General features: G+C 39.7%; 1 protein-coding gene and 1 pseudogene across 1 annotated transcript in view; both read right to left on the bottom strand.

Moving 5' to 3' along the window:
• The window catches only part of LOC102846082, a 5,795-nt pseudogene extending 2,831 nt beyond the window's left edge, over positions 1-2,964 (bottom strand).
• The window catches only part of THOC2 (THO complex 2), an 85,380-nt gene extending 64,475 nt beyond the window's left edge, over positions 1-20,905 (bottom strand). The window contains exons 1-3 of the mRNA XM_006885061.1: positions 20,810-20,905; positions 7,466-7,524; positions 3,780-3,871 (exon numbers count right to left, since the gene is read on the bottom strand). Of these exons, the coding sequence (XP_006885123.1) occupies positions 3,780-3,871; positions 7,466-7,524; positions 20,810-20,880 (222 nt within the window). The 5' untranslated portion in view covers positions 20,881-20,905. The remainder of the gene's footprint in view (positions 1-3,779; positions 3,872-7,465; positions 7,525-20,809) is intronic.
• Positions 20,906-21,978: the final 1,073 nt, after the last annotated feature.

Raw genomic sequence — 21,978 nt, 5'->3', positions numbered from 1 at the left:
ACCAGTGTTATATCCGTGAGACCCATATCCACTCGGCTGCTGGAAAGGAGTGGCCGATGCATTCACACTGACATTCACACCATGCTGCTTGGAAGAGGAAGGAGCCACAGGAAACACAGCAGGCCCATACTGGAAGGTGCTGGGGAGGCCCGGGACCCCTGTGTAGTATGGCAGGCTGGTGTAACTGTAGCCAGGAGGCAGCGCCGGATTCAGGAATGTCTGCTGCGTGGTGTGGTGAGTCTGCGTCTGATTTTGTTGGGGTTGGGCCAAGGTTGTGGCCGGGGCAGCGGAGGATGCATCCCCACGGCCGAATTTTGTGAGGTCACCAGAATAAGGGTTGCTGGCCAGGCTACCATCCCTCCCAGTCAGTGGAGTGGTGGGTGTAGGAAATGGGATGCTGTAGTAATCCAAAGGAAATCTTGTCTGAAGCATCTGCAAGTCATCATAACCATATACTTGTGGCGGGTAGGCATGTAAAAGCCCAGGAGCCATAATATATGGATTAGGCAACAATGGCGGGACTCCAGGAGGAAGGTTGGGAGGCGCTTTTCCTGAAGTTGTAGCAACTGAGCTTCGAGTTGAGGCTGTGACTGTAGAGTTGCTACCTAAGCTGAGGCCCAGGCTACTGCCACTGTTCAGACTGGAGGAGACACTGACCACTGGGAGAGGTGCAGAGACTGTGCTGGATGTGGTGGAGAAAGTGCTGGAGGAAGAATGGAGATTTGCCTCACTCTCCACACTTGTGTGCAGAAGAGTGGATGTCGAAGTGCGCCCAGAAGATGTTGACGATGAAAGGGTATTCTGTTGTGTAGATAACGTGCTGCTATGTTGTGTTGTGGTTGTATTTGGAAACTCCTCACTGTGGCTCAAGCCACCCAAGGAGGATGAATGTTGATTAGGTGTTGTCAGTAAGGATGCTGCAGATACCGTTTCATTAAGAGGGATGTTAGACGTGGAAGGTGAATCAGATTTCACTGCAGAGCCCATAGCACCTTCAACGGATTGCGTGGTCTGTAACTGCATGGCCTGCACAGAATTGAAACCATTCTTTGCCTGAGTCAGGTCCTTTTGGGGTGATGAAGAGATGGAGCTAGGGTACCGCCGAGTCTGCGTGGATCTCTGTTCATATAGCGGGCCCTGAGCATTATTTTGGGAGGTATAGGTTGTTGACTGAATTGGGCCGCTCTGATAACCAGACTCCTGACTCTGGTTAGATGAAACTGTGGATGAAGACTCACTGGCCGTGCTGGTATATAGGCTGCTTGGAGCCTGGCTTGAAGAGGCGCTCGTGGTGGGAGTAGACTCATAATCAGAAAGGACAGGTTCTGACCCAAATTGCAATGCCCCAAACTGAAGGTTTAGCCCTAAGATATCTGCTGAGGCAGGCATCTCCACAGCCAGAACAGGCATCTTAGAAGTTAAAGAGGCTTTTTTCTTCTGCTGTTTTAGTTTCTGCTGAGCTGGTTGCGGGCTGGAGGACTGGTTGTCTGAAGATCCAGGAGACATCTGTGGAGCCGAGGTGGGTTTGCTTGGCAGAGGAGAAGAGGGAGGTGGGGGTGCAGCTGTGGAGGTGGCCACAGCAGGTGGCTTCTCCTGAAGGAACACCTCCATCATGGTTGAAGATGGAGTGAAGGCCTGGCGCTTTGTAAATGGGCTGTGCACTGTTGAATCATTTGGGTTCTTCAAATCATACTGCACCAGTGACGAGGATTGTGTGGTTGAGCCCATGTCCCAAGAGGAGGTGGTGGTGTTTCCAGACTGAGAATGCTGAGCAGCTAACTGAGCCAGGGCCTGAGCAGTCTTGAATTGCTCCAAGAACTGGGAGCCTGTGGTGCTCCCACCTTTAGCTTCACCAACATCACCAAATCCTTTTCCTAACATGCTCACCATACTGTGATGAGAAAATGTATTCCCTGAAGCAGGCTGTGACAAAGCACTCTGCTTTGAGTTACTGAACACCAGAGGCTGGGCAAGAGAAGGACCCTGAGATGGATCCAAATTGGATGAATCATTCTCTATGGAAGATGGTGTCTTTCCCAACAGAACAACAAGGTCAATTCTCTGACCAGCGGTGATTGTCACATTCTCCGCAGGCAGAGGCACCGAAGACACATTAGAGGCAGTGAATATCTTTGTCTCAGAAAGATCTTCATTCCAATCTTCTGTTCCCCACTCTTCGGTTGCAGTCCTCCATGCACCAGGAGCAGTCTCAAATTCTCGGGGATAATTTGACCCCTCAACCCCAATGAAATCAAGTCTTGTTCCATCATCTGGTTCAAAATGGCCAGTGTTGTTCCAGGTATTACCACTACTATTGCCATAGTTCTCATCAGTACTGGCTGGCTCTGCATAATCAGCTGGGTTTAAAAGTTCCCATTCCTTGAGCAGAAAACCTTCCTCCTCGTCTACCAGAGCCACCTCTGCCTCGGCCACGGCCTCTTCTTCCTCTTTCTGTGCCTCTACCAGAAGGGCCTCCACTCTTGGTGCCATCCAATCCATTTTCCTGACCTCGAAACTCTCGTCCACGGCTGGCGCCTCTCCCCCGTCGTGGTGGCCCACCACGTCGTCGACTATAGTCTCTGTCTCGATCTCGATTTTCTTTGCCTTCCTCATTGGATTCCGTCTGAGCACCATCCTTCTGTCCTGAGACTCCCTTCTTCTTCCCAACCATCTCCCAAGAATGCGTGTCTGGGTTTCCTTCCAGAAGTACATTGATGGCTCTGTTGACATCTCCATTGCAGTCATGCAAAGCTATCACACATTCATCTTGGTTCTTGCGTTCTTGCCTGTGATATCAATCAACTGTTTCACTTTCTCCTCAAAATCCACATCATTATGGTCTGAAATCATCTGTGCAAGTCGAATTTGTTCTGCAGTGGCCTGTGGTCGCTGCTTGTGCTGTGTCTGGTTTTGGTTTTGAGGTTGTTCACAGTTTCCCCGGGCTCGGTTAGTGCCCACTGATGTCATTATTTACAGTATATACAAATAACAGTATTTACAAGGTAGAATACTCGGGCAGAGCCCAGGCCTCGCTCGCTCGCGCTCTTTCTCGCTCTTCCCCCTGTCAGGCTCCAGCCGCATGCCCCCCCCTTCGGCTGCCCCAAGCCCCGCCCCGGCCACGCTCCCAAATCGAGGCCCCGGCTCTGGCACGGCCCACTAGGCCGCGAATCTAACCATAAACAAATCCTCCAGCGGCTGATTCAAGGGGGAAGGCTAGGGTTCGCACAACCAGGAAAAGGGGTGTACAGTAGGGGCACACTTGGTGCGGGGGGGGGGTCCTCTTAATTAATTTTAATGAAAGTTTACAGAGACTTAGGATTTCCATTCATTCATCATTGTACTTTTCTCGCTGCCCACCCCCACCCCCAAATTCACTCTTCTCTTTGAAAAGTAAAAGAAATAGTCTTTCATTGTTATACAATCCCTCTCCCCAAGTCCACTCCACTGTGCAGCCTTCATTCTGGACTCCTGTCTTAACAACAATACATAATCATATATCCTTTTAAACGGTTCTCTCCTTCTTTAGGGAAGCATTTTTACTTTAAGGTTACCTGATTCTATTGTATTGTCAACTTCTTCATTCTTCCCAGCATGCCTATTATTTTCTGCTTTACTCACAACCAAATAAAAAAAGACTTTATTTCTGTCTAGTTGAAATGGCTTAGCAGTATTACCTTCAAACATTCACTATTATAATTTCCTGAAATAAGAAATGCAACCTATACATTTCAAGGCAAAAAGCAATAATGTAACAACAATGTGTGTATATATATACTTACACTAATGTCATTAAGAACATTAGATGCTTGTTCATGCTTTAGATTCCCCTTAATAACATGATATGATAATTCATACAGCGCTTGCTGAAAATCTGTTGAACATAAAAGAACATTTTATTAAAAGGTACAAGCTTTGGAAGACAATCTGTTTCCCACTTTTCAAAATTATTACAGATATCAATAATCAATTATTTTATCCAGCATATTTTTTCTCTTGTATATTCACAGAAATTGGAAGCAGGAGTGGTATCCACTTCCTTAAATAACATGCCTCTGGAAACCCTATGAACTTTGATAAAAGTTGTAGAGGGGATTCAAGCCTTTTGTTCACAGGGTCTCTATGAGTCGTGCCAGACTCGAAGGTAATTTATTCACAGGAAATAAGATTAAAGGAAAAAGCCAACCACAATCCTCAACTACAGTATATCTACTACAGTACTTCCTTCCAGTCTTTTCCCACCATTTTCAACTTTTACATATCTACAGTCACAGTACACATCATTTAAAATTGACATACTATTAAAAACCCTTCTTTAATGCAGCTTAAGAATCTATAGTTATTTAATTAAAACATAAAACTCAAGCAAGCAGATATAAATTATTTTCATCAATAGCAGAGTTAATATTTCCCCCAAATTTATTCAGATTTTAGCTAATTCAATACCAAAACTATAATATCAGTCACAAATATAATAAAACTTAAGTTATTTCAATATGCTATGAAGAGAAATTTTCCCCATATCTAAATCTCTTTTTCCATCAGCATTCAAATTGAAAAATATACACACATACACACAAATGGTAATTCTATTTGGAGGGAGGGAACTTACTTTCCACAAGTACCTCCATGCACTTAATACTTTATCTACTTTTCCTGAAGAGGATCTTTTATTTTGGGAAGTAAACGAAGGGGTGAAAAGAAAACTCCACTTCCTTCTTCTCATTAAAAGTAAAAAAATAAGTAGCTCTAATATCACTACTGTAAAACAAACCAAATCCTTGAGGAAAATACAAGTAAATTAAATCAAGTATTTTTTTTAAATCTTCCCTAGTGGGACCACTCACTAATCACAAAAAAAAAAACCATAAAAATTGAAATTTATATTAATCTCTCAACTAACAAAAATATTTTAAAATGTGTTATTTCACAACGAAATTTCAATAAATGGGTTTAATAAACATTAATCATTTGCTAAAATTATGCTAGATTATCCCAATTCCCTGTGAAGAAGTCATTCTTTCTCAAGACTATGTCTTAATTATTATAAATAGTATTTTATATATACATTCATACATACACAGACACATAAACCACAATGCAAAAGAAAAGCTCTATTGGTAAGAATATGAGATTAATTTCATGCTTCCCATTTCTACTGATTAAAATACATTCAATGAAAAAATAGTTATTTAAAATTACCCAGATAACTAAAGCCTGCCTGTATTTTTTTTTAAAAAAAAAAACCCTACCAATCATTTTTTACAAGGACAAAACAGTTAATCAGTATAACCTAAATTCCCATAAGAATATGTTCTCTCTGGGGCTGAGGGAATTCTTCTAATCTTAATCACAGAAGAAGATTAAAATAGAGAACAAATAGTCAGGCTTATTTTGCTGACACTAAATGACATACAAAATAGTCACACTGCAATCCACAAAGTAGGAGTGGGGGAGAAAAGTCCCTAATTCACAGGTTTTTATATGTCCATTTAAAAATCTGAGGTTAAGAATTCCTAATGCATTTAATCCACAGAAACAGGAATACTGCCTGTCTAAAATGAAACTGCTAAAGGAGGGGCAGAATGAAAAAGGGCAGAAAAAACATATCTAAATTCAACCCTTTAAGACAAAACAAAGGAAATTCTCTAATAATGACTTTTTTTCCTAATGGACAATCAACTGGAGCTCACAGATAAAAGCCTGATTATTAGCAGATATCAAGCAAAGGGTGTGGCGAGGATGCAGACATGAGCAAGAAAAAGGGAACACTGGTAATTCAGCAAGGAAGCCATGCTGCTGCTGCTGTTGTTAGGATAGAGACCCTATGAACAACAGATTAAAACCTTGCTTTATTCTGTGCCATCTTCACAATCTCTAATAAACTTGTGCCCATCTTTTGCTTCATATGTTAATCAGAACTGGGCAAAATAACAAAAAAACTAATTCTCAAGATTCCCAGAATCTCATTAAAAATGAGAAGAATACTGATCCTATGTTTTGCTATTTAGCTTTTCTTTTTCCCCATATTTGAACACAAGGCCTCAAAGAGTAACAATATAAAAGTAAACTAAATAGTTAAGAAAGTGTCTTAAACATGGGGAAGGAAGCGCAAACTTAAGTATCAAAATATTTTTTTTTCTTACATTTCTGGCGATTGCCTGACTTACTCAAACAATAAGGCGTTATGTTTTTGTTCATGTTCACTGTTGCTGAGTCAGACATGACTCAGAGCTGACCCTCCAGCAGGATTTTAGAGGCTGTAAATTGCATGGGAGAAATTGCATTTTTTTCCCTTGTAGCACAGCTGGTAGATTCTAACTGCATACCTTTAGGCCAGCAGTGAAGCTCTCTTTCCATTAGGCCATTAGAGATCTTTTTTTGGTTTCTCTGAAAGCATTATAATAACCTTAGACATCTTTATGAATGATCATACAATTTCATAAGCACAATTTGTAAGAAATTATCTTTGGTAGTTGGGGATATTTATTCTCAAAAGAAGTCTTACCCAAATGGCAGAAAAGATTGCTTTTCATTTTGTTGTTAAAAAAAAATGCTTTCCAAAATAATATCTTTAAAAAGCCTAACTTCTCAAAGGTGATATTAAATTCCTACTAAAAGAAAAAAGAAACTTATCTTCAGGAAAACAATCTGTTCTTAATCTTCAATTAATAAAAGTATAATTTAAGTAATTACAATAAATGTTACCTAGTAATGTTTGGTTTAAAACAGAGTATCAGTTATTTAAAAGCCCCTACTTTTAAGGGACCTCTGGGGGCCTAGTGGCAAGAAGCTGCACTGCAATCCTAAAAACCCCTACTTTTCAAATTGAAAAGTTATGTGCTATATCCTCAAGGAAAGCTACATATGAAAACTATTCAAATGTGCTAAACATAATTATACTTAATCTTTAACCTCCCTTTTTTCCAAATCCATATGCTAAATTTTAAATTAATGAATGGTAAATGGTAAAATCCTTTTTAAACTAAGCTGAATGTAAATCCTGCTCAATATATAACATTTAAATCATATTTGTAATGTGCTGTAAACAACATCTTTCCTTTAAATGTTTTCCATGACAACTGCTTTAATAAGATCCCCAGATACCAACTAAACATAACCAGCTTTAGGAAAAACACTGAACCTCAGGTTCTGGAAATATTCTAGTGCAAACAAGATCAGTATATTGCTAGTTTTTCTTTTCTGTTTACGATTGATAGCTACCCTGTGTAATTTTTAATACAGGCAGCAACTGTTGAAATTTAGCTAAACATAAGTGTTGTCACAACTATAATGCAAGTTAAGTAATATAATTTTAGCATAATCATAATTTTAATCCTGACCATATAGTCAAATATTGAAGTTTTATATAATATGAACTACTTTATATTTGTTTTTCATCTAAACAAATTTATATTTATTAATTTTTAATCAAGCTAAACACAATAGCTATATTTTTAAATCTTACCTCTGTAAGTTGAACTATCGTGGCTTTTATTTTCACTTAGGACCCGACATAAATGCAAGCTAGAATAAAACAGAAATAATCTGTATTAACTTTTGAGCCTAAGACTAGAGCATTCTTACAAAGCAAATTATATAAATTAAAAAGAATTAGAAACGCATCAGATATGTTTAAATCCATTAATGTGACAGTAAAACCAAACTAAAACACTGAATTAGTCAACAAGAGAAAATTGTACTGAGCAAATTTACTACTTTTTAAATTTGTAAAAAAGAGAAAATTGAGCATTCATTCTGCCTTTCATAATGTAACCAGACTTCTTGACACAACTGAAGAAACAGATTTTTCCCTCTTTTATTTCTTGACACAACTCAGAAATAGATTTTTCCCTGTTTTATGAATTACTGCTTGTTTGGGATTATGAGTCTATTTTCGTCATTTTGGTTAGCAAAAGTATTTATTTTCTTTGTGGGTACTCTAAGTTTTATAAATGTAATGTCCTACATTTAAAACAATGTTATTTCTTAAAACTGAAAAAGGATTAATTTTTTAAATCCTTTTTATTATTTATTAATTGAAACTATTTTTAAGAACGTACATTTCACTATTCGATGTGACAAAATAGAAGGTAAGTGTAAGAGATTTCTACCACACATCAAAAATATTGTCACCTCAAGGAAAAGCATTTGTGACTGCTGAAACGATGAGCTGAACTAACCCATTTTTTTTTTCACGGAATACCATTTTTACTTTAAGAACTGACAAACTGGTAATTTGCTTGGGTCATTGATAAGACATTTTTTTTTAAAAAACTGAAACAAGTGAGCCTGTCACTACAAGGGAACCAAATCAAAGTATTGTTTCCAGTGATAAAAATTTAAGCTTTCAAAGAAAAATTTCAATTTTTTAAAAACTGCATCTGCCGCCTGGGCCTGTTTGCTAATTGATAAAGATATGCTTGTTTAGTTCCGTGATAATGGTTTTAAATGTGGTTTTTGATGTTATATAATGAAGTATGTCAATCAAGTTGGCCTTCTGTATCCATGAATCCATCCCTGAATCCAACAAACCACAGATAAAACTTATTTGGGGGAATATATATTACAGATAATTTAGAGATGACCATTCTGAAGTCAGATGGATCCTGGCTGAAAGCAGAGAATATAAAAAAGTATGTTTACCCATGTTTTATTAGCCATGCAAAGGTATTTGACTTGTGGATCATAACAAATTATATTTACCACTGAGAAGAGTGAGAATCCCAGAACATTTCATTGTGCTCAATGAAACCTACACCTAGACCAAGAATCTGTGTCTAGATGGAGCAAGGGAACACTGCCATGGTTTAAAATCAGAAAAGATGTGCTATCAGGGTTATATCACTTCTCCATACCTACTCAATCTGTATATTAAGCAAATCATTAGAGAGGTTGGACTCTATGAAGTATGTGAAATCAGGATTGGAAGAAGATTCATCAACAACCTGTGTAATGTAGACGATACAACTCTACTTGCAAAATGAAGACGACTTGAACTTGCTGCAGAATATCAATACAGCCTTCAATGTGGATTGCATGTCAACTTCAAGACAACAAAAGTCTTCATCACTGGACTAATAGGTATCATCATTACAAATGGAGTAAAGATTGAAGTTGTTAACAATGTCATTTTAACTTGGATCCCAAATCAACACTTTTGGTAGCAGTAGTCAAGAAATCAAAAGATGTGTTGCAATGGAGAAAGCTGCTTTCAATGACTTCTCTAAGTTCTAAAGAGCAAGTATGTCTGTTTAAAGACTAAAGAGATGCACCATGGTTCTTTACAACCTTTCTATGCATCTTAAATTTGGACAATGAATTAGAAGAATCAATGCTTTTGAGTTGTAGTACTGGAGAAGAGTACAGACTATCCCGCAGACTGGCAAAAGAGCAAACAAGTCTACCTCGGAGGAAGTACAACCAGAATATTCCTTAGAGGTGGCGTGTTGTAAAGAGTGGTAAATCCCTGGAAAAGAATATCATGCTGGGAAAGGCAGAAGGTCATCAAAAAGAGAGGAAGACCCACAAGATGGATTGGCACAGTGAATTTAATAATCCACTGGAAGATCAGCAATGAATAGTTACAACTCAAAAGCAGTAAGTTACTACTGATCTTTGGTAGAAACCAAAATTCATGAATGTTTCATCTTACAATACTGGGGTTGCTAAGAGAAGCTATTCCTTAGGAAAGGACATCATACTTGAAAAGACGGAGAGTCAGTGAAAGAAAGGAAGACTCTCAATGACATGGACTGACACCGCAAAGTGTGTCAAAGATGATGAGGATGACACAGGTTCAGATCTGCCATTCATAAGGTCATTATAAGTCATACTTGACTTGATGACAACTAACAACAATCAAAAAATACTCATAATTACTTAAAAAGCAGTTAACTCTTTTCCCTTCAGCAAGGGCAGTGATCTAACTTTGCTGGCTAAAAGAGAACTTGAAGCATCTACTGATAAAGATCAAATAAAACCTATCAACAACATGATAAACAAAAATGACTGAAGTGGTCAAAATTTTATTTTGGATCCTTCATTTGTTCAGACCCACAATCAACTTCATGGAAACAGCAGTTAAGAAGTCAAACCAGATACTGCACTGAGTAAATCTGCTGAAAAATATTTCTTTCAAGTATTACAAAGTAATATCACTTGGTATTTTCAACTGTGGTGTTTTTATTTTATCATTTAATATTATTCTCTCAATAGAGAAAAGAGAGAGGAGAACAGAGGTTCCCAAGGGCTGGAGCGGAACAGGGAGTAACGGCTCCTGCTCTATTTTGGAAAGGAGGGAAACACTGAAAATGGTATTTTCAACTGTTTTATATGTGTGTAAAAGTCAGACAATGAATAAGGAAGACAAAGAATTACTGATGGCTTTGAATTGTGATACTGATGAAGAGCACTGAATATACCATGGACTGCTCAAAGAACAAACAAATCTGTCTTGGAAAAAGTATAGCCAGTGTGCTTGCTTCCTTAGAAGCAAGAACAGTGAAACTTCACTGCCCATATTTTGGGGATGCTATCTGGACCAAGGCATCATGCTTGGAAACACAGAAGATCAGCAAGAGAGGGGGGGAAACTCTCAACAAAATGGACTGGCACAGTGGCAACAACAATGAGTGCAAGCATACCAATGGCTGTGTGTATGGCACAAAATAAGGCAGTGCCTTGGGCTGTTTTCCATAAATAGGACTGCTATGTGTTGGAAAGACTCAACAATATTATGCCAAGTATTTATCTTTGTGAGGCTAAATGTTCATATGTGTGAACAAAAACATTACAAATCCCTCAAAAGTACACACAAAAATCAATACTAGACAGATAACTCGATAAACTCATAGCTGACCATCCAGTAGGTTTTCAGAGGCTACAATCGCATGAGAGGAGACTGCCCATCTTTTTCCCCAGCAGAGCAGCTGATGGATTCAAACCACCTGCCTCTGCATGGGCAGTACAACTTCTTAGCCATTAGGCCACAGAGCTCCCTACTGGTAGGTAAGACGCAAAAAATAAAAACAAAATAATAGTTTCCAGAAGATTAAAGGAAAATTAATTCTTTTAAAATCAGAAGACTTCTCAAACACAAAAGTACTAAAAGGGAAATACCGATAACTTTAACTATATTAAAATAATTTCTGAAACACTGCTTAACACCACTGTTCTAAAATAGGGTAGACAAGGTGGCAGGTAAAGAGAATGAGAAGAGTGGATAGATAATGAACACTACATTAAGAGAGATAAGGGAAAGAATTGTCGAAAAGGATTTATGATTAGGCATTATATGTATTAAAAGAGGGCACTGAAAGTGGACTGAGGGGGGAGGGAGGAAAATGTGCAACAATGAGTAAAAAAAAATCTGTTTATTAAGTCTTTGTTACATGAGGGGAAAGGCAGGCCAAAGAAGATATGTGTAACACATACAAAACAATGATGGGCTCAAACACAGATGTTAACTGCCATGGAGTCAAATCCCAAGTCTTGACAACTTCATGTACAAAGAAAGGAAACTATACCCAGTCCTGTATCACCTCCATGGTTGGTTGTGGATCAGGTGGTTGGTAGGTCAGTGGGAGCAGCATTCTCTCTTCCAAGAGAAAGACCCAGGCTTGATTCACAATCAATACACATTTGCAGCTAACACCCAGCTGAGAATCTTATGATGGTAGAGGAGCAGCTCTGCTGCTGCAATGGTTGTTAAACATTCAAAGCTAACTAAAAATTCTACAATTTAAACCTACCAGCCATTCTGAAGGAAAAAAAGATTTACCAGTTTATCCATGCTGTGAGTTAATGTTGATAGCTGCAACCTAATGGCTTTAAAAGGGGGGGGGGGACCTTCACAATACACATAAATGAAATACAATGTAAATGAAAGATCATATAAAACAAAATGTACATAAAAGAAATACAATGTATATAAATGTATGCAATCCAATAAAAATATGTAACCTTTTAAAACTGCTTCTGTAGAGATTGCAGCAATGAAAACTCTATGGGACTGATCAGCTGTTCTCCCGTTCAGTTGATATGAACTCAGAGGCAGAAGGTTTGATTTTGGTTTTATGATTCTGCAAAGGTTTCAGCAGAGCTTCCACCATTAAATCAGACTGTGTTATGCAGATGATTGAAGTTGAGGAGGACCTGAAGCATTTGGGGCAGAAGGTCAAGGACTGCGGTCTTCAATATGGATTGAAGATCAACATCAAGAAAACAAGGATTCTCACCACTGGGCCTATTGCCAGCCTTGATAAACATGGGTGCGCATCTATCTGCCTGGATGTCAGTTATGGTCTCTTTTGGGTATATTCCCAGTAGTGGAATTGCTGGGTCAAATGGTATCTATATTTGCAACTTTTTGAGAACACGCCATACGGCCTTCCACAGTGGTTGCACCATTTTACACTTCCACCAACAGTGAATAAGGGTTCCAGTTTCTCTACAACCTAACCAGCATTTGTTGCTTGCTGTTCTGTTAAATTTTGCTATTCTGACTGGGGTGAGATGATATCCCATAGTTGTTTTGATTTGCATGTCTCTTAGAGCTAGGGATTTTTGAACATTTCTTCATGTGTTTGAAGTGTCTGTTCATATCCTGTGCCCATTTTTCAATTGGGCTATTTACCTTTATATTGTTCTGGTGCTCAAGTATTTTATAAATTCTAGATATAAGTCCGTTATCTGACATGTCATTAACAAATACTTTTTCCCAGTCTGTGGCTTCCCTTTTTACCCTGTTGGAGAAGTTTTTGGATGTGCATAGGGATTTGATTCTTAGAAGGTCCCATTCATCTATTTTATCTTCTCCTGGTTGTAGGTCAACTAATATTATTATTATCTATTAATTAACTTTCTATTCTCTCAACCCTTGCCCTAATGACCATACTAGAATGTTATCTCTGTAAATGCTCATTAAAATTATTTAAAAAAAAAAAAAAAGTTGCACTAGTATTCTAACCCCCTAACTAATCTAGTGGTACACTCATCATTATGTAATTCCAAGAATTGAAAGCTGATTCTATCTTGTCAGTCATAAGGCCATAAAACATACATCAGTATGCAGGTGAAAATGTCCTCATGAACTATTAATTTACTTATCAAAGATCTGTTGAAAGTGTGTAGGGAGTCACTGATAGGTTATCATAAAGCATTTCACATGGATAATACATATTTACATTACCCTTGTAGAAAACAGGTCTTAGTTGGAGGGAATTAAGCCAATCACTAAGAATATTCCACCAATTAGTGGATTTATCTGTGCCCCACTCCCTAATCCATAACAGAAGATCAAGTATCCTTAAATAAATAATTCTGTTGTGTTTGTTTTACTATAGCCATTAAACACTTTTAATATCCTAAATTACAGCAAAACAATTAACTACCTGACCTGGAAAATATACAACTCTTATGTCTTAGTTCAAATTCAAATGATTATTTCAGTTTCCTAACGATCTCTACAAGTTACCCATGGAGGACAGTGTTGGGTGGAGCTCCTCGATTAAAACAAGCTTGAAAGCAGGAATAGCATCCACTTCCATAAATAGCTTGCCTCTGGAAACCCTATGAACCTGGAGAAAGGATGAAAGTCACGCATGCCAAGTGTGGAGGACTTTCGTTCATAGGGTCGCTATGAGTCAACCTATGACTCGACGCCACTTAACAACAATGACCTCCAAATAATTCCATTTACCATTTCCCCACATTTAAAACATTTTTGTTATAATGTGGTGCTGCTGTCATAGTTCTTGTTCATGAGAACAAGAACTGAACCTACTCTCTTTCAAAGATCTGTGAAACTTAAACTGGGTAAAATGTCTTAAATTCTTCCAAAATCTTTAGTTATTTCGTGAATACTTAACAAGAATATTTAGCATTTACCTTACTTGCTCCTAGTTTCCGGTAAAAATGTAGCACAGCACAAGACTGAACTACTTGATTACGTTCAACATTTCAAAGCTGGTTTAAAAACAATAAAAATGGCTAAAATTGGTTAAGCAAAGTGCTGCCTTTATTTTCAACATTAGAACAGAGACCAAGACCACAAAAATGAGTATCAAGACAAAGTAGTTTTACCTAGTAAAAATAAGCACTTATAAGGAAATAGAACAGGAAGCGTTTAAGGCAAGAAAAGTTCCTATGTACAGTAGGAATAGGCACAAAAACATTAACAGCATTCACTCTACCTCAATGTTTATATGCATTATAGAATATTTTAAATTTTTAACAAAAAAAAACCAACCTAGATATTCCTTTAACTCTTTGAAGAATGCATTTCTCTTAAAAGAAAAGCAGACCAAAGCTTATATTTAATTTGTGAACATGGGCCAAAATGAAAAATTAAATTATAAATGTTTGAAGACTCAGGCTAAAATAACAAAAGACTTTTTAATAAAACCTAGACTGAATTTAAAACATCTTTTGGGAAGGGCGATTCTTGAACTACCAAGATTAAAATTTCTTTGAATAATTATTTGCTGATATCGCTCTCTAAAAATATGTATTTAAAAAATATAATTCCCTTCTAAAATTTATAATCAGACATTTATTACATACACTAAATACACTAGGATTTATTTAGGTAAGCTTTGTCATATTTAAAATCATTTAGTAGCAAAAGAAAAACAGTGGCCAAAACATTAAATAACTAAAGTTTAAAACTTTTTTCCACTACCAATAATTAATAATTTGTTGTTGTTGTTGTTATGTGCCATCGAATTGTTTGCAACTCATAGCGACCCTATGCACAATAGCCCTAAACCCTGCTCTATCCTGTGCCAACCGCACTGCCTCTGACACACCCATCCCGATTACCCCAGTCACCGAAGCAATCCATCTCATAGAGGGTCTTCCCCTCCAGCGCTGTCCCTCCACCCTCCCAAGCATGATATCCCTCTCCAACCGTGCCTCCTGGCAACATGTCCAAAGTATGTCAGACGAAGCCCCAGAATCCTTGCCTCCAAGGAGTAGCTTGGTTTAATCCTCTCCAAGATGAATCTGTTTGTTTTCCTGGCAGTCCATGGTACATTCAGTACTCTTCTCCAGCACCACAGCTCAAAGGCATCAACTCTCCTTCTGTCCTCCCTAGTCATTGTCTGATGCATAACAAGCGATTGCAAAGACCATGGCCTGTATCAGGCGCACCTTAGTCTCCAGAGAGACACCGTTCCCATCGCGATACGCTTTTTGATTTCCTGACTGCTGGTGCCAAGAGTGTTGACTGTGGAGCCGAGCAAACCGAAGCTGTGAACAATCTCAATCTCTTCACCATCCATCCTGACGCTGCCAATTGATCCAGTGGTGAGAATCTTTGTCTTCTTGACACTGAGCCTCAGTCCATACTGAAGGCTGCAGTCCTTGACCCTTTGCAGCAAGTGCATGAGGTCCTCCTCAGTTTCAGCAAGCAGGGTTGTGTCATCTGCATAATGCAGATTGTTAATAGATCTTCCACCAATCCTGATGCCACAATTCTCCTCATAGAGCCCAGCCTCTCGGATAATCTGCTCTGCATACATGTTGAAAAGGTATGGAGACAGGATGCATCCCTGGCGTACACCCTTCCCTATTTTGAACCATGCAGTGTTACCCTGCTCTGTTCTGACTACTGCCTCTTGGTCCAAGTATAGGTTTCGCATCAGCACAATTAAATGTTCTGGGATTCCCATTCTTCTCAGAGTCAGCCACAGTTTGTTATGATCCACACAGTCAAATGCCTTTGCATAATCAATGAAACACAGATAGACATTCTTCTGGTATTCCTTGCTTTCAGCCAAGATCCATCTAACATCAGCAACAATATCCCTAGTACCACGACCCCTTCTAAACCCAGCCTGGACTTCTGGCAATTCTCTGCTATGTGCTGTTCTCATCGTTTTTGGATAATCTTCAGTAGAATAATTAATAATACTCTTACAAAAAATTCTACTTGAATTACACTTTTTTAAAGAAATTATTCAGACTGATGATATTCAACAAATAGAAGTATGTATTTAAAAACTGTTGCTGCGTGTTGTCAAATTGGAATCAACTCTAGCTGACCCTCCAGCAGGTTTTCGGAGGTTACACAGGAGACTGCCCATACTTCTCACACAGAGCAGCTGGTGGATTGGAACTATGTGCCTTTGGGATTGTAGCGCAGCTTCTTACCTCTAGGCCACCAAAGCTCCCTGTTTCAATACTAAACTAAAGAAAACATATGAGGCTGTATCTTCAGATTAAGAGCATGGAACATTAAGTTTTCCATTAAGTTTCCCTGTAACAAAAAAGTAGTGAGCTCACTATGTTAATGATTTCTACTAAAAACAGAATTCTCTACCGGATCTACCAGTGCATACACATTTATCTGCTTAATCAAGGCAAGTCCTATGCTAACATAAAACTGGAAAGACTCTAAAGCTCTTAACTCAAAAATTAAAGTGATTAAGTCCATAACTTACACATGTTGCAGAATTAAAAAGGGTTTGCATTGTGAAATTTTTAAGATTAGATCTAAATTATTACAGAAAAAGACACTTAATTACATTTTGGTAGTCCTCTTTAGCTTTTCTACTACCATGTGAAGATGATTCCATAATTTATTAGGGAGCTCTGGTGGCCTAGTGAGCAGAGTTGCACTGTCAAGCCAAACCAAAAGGATGGCCTGAATCTACCAGAGAAAAATGTATAATTTCATCCTGTGTGGTTTATTATTAAAATCAATCTCTCTGAGAAAAAATGGGTATGTAGTGGTCTATGCAGCTAGAGAAAATACAGTTTTAAATCTCTTAAGTACCTTTTGTTAGGTACTTAACCTATTTTTCAAAGCTTCGATTCTCTCAAGTACCTTTTGATAAGCTCAAGTACCTTTTGATAAGTACAAAACCCGATATTCCCAAGTGAAGATCTTCCACCTAAAAGGCTTTTTATAGGGTACTAATAAGAATTTGCCCATCTTTGATGATTTTTAGATACCCGTGTCTTAAATGTTGCCTTTAATTCTATGATGATGATGTTAACTACAGCTCCCAGAATGCAGACTTGTGTGATACTAGGAAGTAACTGGTAAGAAATGAAGAACAGTAACATGAACTTCATTCTATCTTTTTTAAGGTTCATTTTCAGTCATGTTTAAACTCATCTAACTTACCTCCTTAAAAGGGAAAGATCCACCAAAGACACAATTTTAATATTGGTACTACTCTGTTGTTATCTGCTGTTAGGTTCGATAGGCTGACCCTCCAGCAGGTTTTTAGAGACTGAAAAATCACAAGGGAGATTGCTCACCTTTCTCCTTCAGAGCGCCAGTGCAACTGCATGTATTTGGGCGGGCAGCACAACTCTACCATGAGGCCACCAGAGCTCCCTCCCTTGATATTATTCTAACGCCCAAAATTATAAATGGATTCACTCATAACTTGGTGCACATTACCTTCATTTTATCATATCCATTTGCTTTTTCACACTTAAAATAAGTTGTTTTCAGACAAAAGGAAGTCTTTTTAAAAATATTTTTATACCAACATTTGTTGTGTCTAATGGAACGAGAATGCTTACATTTATCTTTAAAGCTATAAATCCATTGACTCAATTCCAACTCACAGTAAGCCCAAAGGAAATAAGGTTTCTGAGACTGTAAATCTTTATGAGAACACATTGGTTCATCTTTTCTCCTGAGAAGCAGCTGGTGGCTTTCAGTTACCATCCCAACCATGCTTCCACACCTTCTCAAACTGGGGTGAATGCAATATAAATCTTATAAGGGCAGGGAACAAAGAAATGAAAATTTATGAACTGGATGGCATAGATTTGACTATACAAAATTTCCACTGTTAAGCCACTTCAAAATATCTTCATTCAACAGAATACAATCATAAAACCAATTTAGATCTGCTATAATTTAAACTACATTCCACAAGCCACACTACATATATGTAGCCTTAAGCTTTTTGAGAAGCTCTTCAATCTTAGGTACTATCATGGGTATCATGGATCACACAAGGTGAATTCAAAATTCTTTTTTTGCTAGGTATTTCAACCTCCAACATTATCTTGTTTCCCCCAACTACTGACAATTAGAAGCCAAACAGAAGGTTCTTAATTACACTTTTTAATCCTAAAACCATGCATTGTAAAGTGGAAGCAAGAACTGTTAAACTGTTGAAAACATTAGCAAGAAGGAGAAAGCTGAGCAATCTCCAAGGTTGACAGCACCTAGGTAACTGAGTTAACATTCAAAGAGGAAAAAAATAACAAGGAGGTGATTTATCAGTCTTTTGGCTTATCCAAATTTAATAAAGATAATAATAGTTTGGTAACTTCCCATGCTGTCTTACATGAATACAGAGGACTTAACAGCAAATTACTGACTCGCTGTATAAAATTTGGAAAACATTCCTAAACCTTGAAAAATGACAGTTTATCAAACAGATTTCTCTGTTCACTAATAACAGAGTACTCACTAGTGGCCTTGTCTCTAAAGAGTTGCCTTGGTAACACAAAGTTGGTGCCCCTCTGGCAGTTAGAATTCACTAGCGCTTCTGCACTGGAAAAAGATGAGTATTCTCTTCCCATGCAATTTACACAAAAACTTGCTGGAGGGTCAGCTAGGAGTCAATTCAGACTTGACTGCAAAAAGTGAGTCAATGAATTCACTAATAACGGTTCCAACCTTTCTGTTACCAACCAAACATGTAGTAGTTTGAACCCACCACTGGTGTGGGAGAGGAAGTGGAGGCATAAAGTTTTACAGCCTCACAAACCCAATGCAGAGTCACCCTGGACTTGGAATCCACAGCAGAGGGTTTGGTTTTGGTTTATTCGTTAATAAACCAATATGCACCCAATACATGTGCCTGAGACATTGCAAGAATGAAAAGGCAGATTGGAAAATTCTGGTTGGCCCCCAGCACCTTGCAGCACAGCTTCCCCCCAGGCAAGAAATGTCCTGTCCCGGTAAATTAGCGAGCCTCCTGGTCGGTTTTTCAGTTTGTCTATGAACACAAACCTTGAGGAACATACCCTTTAGGAAATAAACCGTATATTTAAAAAAAAAAAAAAAAGGAAGAAGGAGAAGGAGAAGGAAAAGGCAGAGTAAAAAGAAACATAGTCTCTACTCTTCATTCTCAAGGCCCAAGCTGGCCCTATGGGGATTTTCAGAGGCTGAAAACCACATGGGAGGAGATGGCCCATATTTCTACTGTGGAGACGCTAGTGGATTCGAACTGCCAGAGGCTCCACACAGCTCTCTAAATTCAACAGACCAGAAGCAAATATGCACATGAAAGTCAAAGACTACTGGCAATTGAGAACTTGAGCGCTACAGCCCTTAAATGCAAGAGCCGCCCTGGAAAGTTGATATATCTATAGGTCGGAACAATAATATTACTATTAATAGCTTTCACTAGAGCACTCACTGTTGGCCAAGTGCTTTACAAGGATTATCATTTCGTCTTCACAACACTCTTCTCAATGGAGATTATTCCCAATTTACTCAAGGAGAAACAGTCAAAGTGGTTAGATTTAACCAAGGTCACCAGCCACTTAAGTTGCTACAAAGGCTGCTTACTCAAGGCAATCCAATTCTGGGGTTCCCCAGCGTTAAGGCTCAGCGAAGCCATGTGCTTGGAGGAGGGGGGAGAACAGTTGGCCATCTAGGCTGGCAATATTACACGCAGAGCCAGCAACATGTTCCAAGAAACAAAGTCCTGAAGCTTCATTCCTCTGCCTTTCGCACTGGCAGTGGTTACTGCTTGGAGGGGAAGGGGGCGACAACGACAAAATGAACTAAAGAGAGCGTCAAGCTCCTCAAGGGCTCGGCTAGAGCTGCTGCAGCAATTAGGAGATGGGAATTAAAAGCAAGTCCAGGTGTTTTTAAATCTCTGGTCTCTGCTGCTACTTAAACACGCTTTCTCCCCAGGGAAGGGACAGAGGCGAGAGCAAGAGAACTTAAAATTTGGGTGAGAAACCATGGATACAGTAAATCACTTTTCTGTGCTACTGGGGGCGGGGGTGGTGGAATCAAGTTTTATGGCTAAAGGAAACGCGGTGTTCTATGTACTGGGCAAGCCTAGGAAGTTGCCAGAATGACTTGCGGTCCCAGGACAAAAATGAGGTTTAGCAAGCATTTAATGACGAAAGTTGAAGCCAACCTGATCAAGGCTCGAAAAAAGAAAAACCAGAGGTCGCAAAGACATGCCAGGAGGTCCTCGAGGAAAGCGGCGGGTCCCTGTGACACTGCAGAGCACAAGGCCGGGTCTACATCCGAGAGTCCGCTCCCCGGGGAAGCGGACGTGCCTAATGGGGCTCCCACCGCGCAGGGGGAGCGCAGCGCGTCTGGGACAGTCCGCCCGCTCAGGACCTCCGAGGCTCCAGGTTCCAAACTGCGGGCTCGGACGAGCACAGAGGAATGCGATAGGTCGGAGGAAGATGGGCGAGTCTGGACCACTAAAGATCACCACCTCCCCCGACTGCCGCGGAAGGAGAAAGGAGCCAAGTGAGCTCAAGCGAAGAGGGGACCCGCGAGGGCGAAACAGTTCCGATGACAGTCTAAAGAAAGCCTGGCTGCCGCGGGAAATAGGGACTTCCGAGAAGCCAGGGAAGGTAGGAGATCTACAGCGGCGACGAGCATCCCTCCACCCAGAGTTCAAAACTCCTAGACAACCATCCACACCAGCCGCCTGGGTGGGGGAAGGGGCACATCATCACCCCCCCCACACACACACACACACACACACACACAAACCACCAGGCTCTAGTCCTAGAGAAGAGGGTGCCTGGCATCCTGGCCTGGCCTAGACCCGCGCATGTCTCCCGCCTGGATACTCACAATTCTCCTCTCCCTGATTTCTCCCAGTTCTTTATCCACTCTGCGGGAACCACCACAGCCGCGACCGCCATCTTCCCCTCACTGTAGCAGAATCCCGGATGTGTAGCAAGAGAGCAAAAGGTCAAAGGGGAGCACCGCCGACACGGAATGCCGGGAGCTGAGAATTCGGTTTTCGGTTTCCCGCCCCACCTTTTATATCAGAGCTCGAGGAAGGCTGAGGCGGGGCCACCAACGTAGGGAGGCGGCCTCGAGCCAGAGTGGCTGTTAGCAAAGTAATGGCGCTAGCCGCGCCCTGCGCTCCCCTCGCTTTGCTTTAGAACAGGAAAGATGCAATCCCTGGAGTCAGTCGAAGCCCTCCGTATTTACAGCAGCCACTCATTCACATTGTCACTTATCTGCTTATACCGCCAGTGCCTAACCTATATGGGGGGTGGAGATAGAGACTGAAAAACAATAAGCCATAATGATGACCCTCGAAGAGGGCGCAGTATGGGGGAAAGACAGGCCACTACGCAAGTAAATTACAATGCACTCCACTAAGGGCTGAAATAAAGGAAACTATTTGGGGAGGGGGGGGGCGGGCATTCACTGTGTGCCAGGTGTTTTGCTGATGTAAGGGAAAAGAATCCAGAAATCGGCCCTGAGAAACACAAAGAGCTGTGTGTTCTGAAGCTCTACTGTGTCTACATTATCATAACCTTAGAAAAACTTGGGGCGCAAAAATTACTAGAAACTAAATATTTACATAGTGTATCTCCAGAAGATATTTATTGTTTCAAAGGGTGAAACAGAAACTTCATTGTGCAAAACCATATCTAACAGTGCTTTACCTATAAGTAGACAGTGACCATCCCCAGAAATCAGACAAAAATGGACATCAAGCACTTCATACAGCCCTAATCGGTGATGTATTCTTCCTAAAACTTTGTGTAGCCTAAATCTGATGCTGAGAAAACATCAAACTCAAACTGAGCAACAGCTTGCAAAACAACTTGAATGAGCTCTTCAAAATTGTCAAGAGTCATGACTGAAAAACTCACATTAATGGAAACAAAAGAGATATGACCTCTGGTCCTAGCCAGAAAAAGCATTGTTGTTTTAAACCAAATATTAATATCTATTTGGAGCCGACTCCCCCAGCACAGTCTGTAATACTATTGTATCAGTGT

Source organism: Elephantulus edwardii, unplaced genomic scaffold (genome assembly GCF_000299155.1).
Source record: "Elephantulus edwardii isolate Elephantulus edwardi_28Jun2011 unplaced genomic scaffold, EleEdw1.0 scaffold00040, whole genome shotgun sequence".
NCBI lineage: Eukaryota > Metazoa > Chordata > Mammalia > Macroscelidea > Macroscelididae > Elephantulus > Elephantulus edwardii.
Note: the sequence above shows the minus strand (reverse complement) of the source record. Positions and strands in the feature narration are given on the sequence as shown.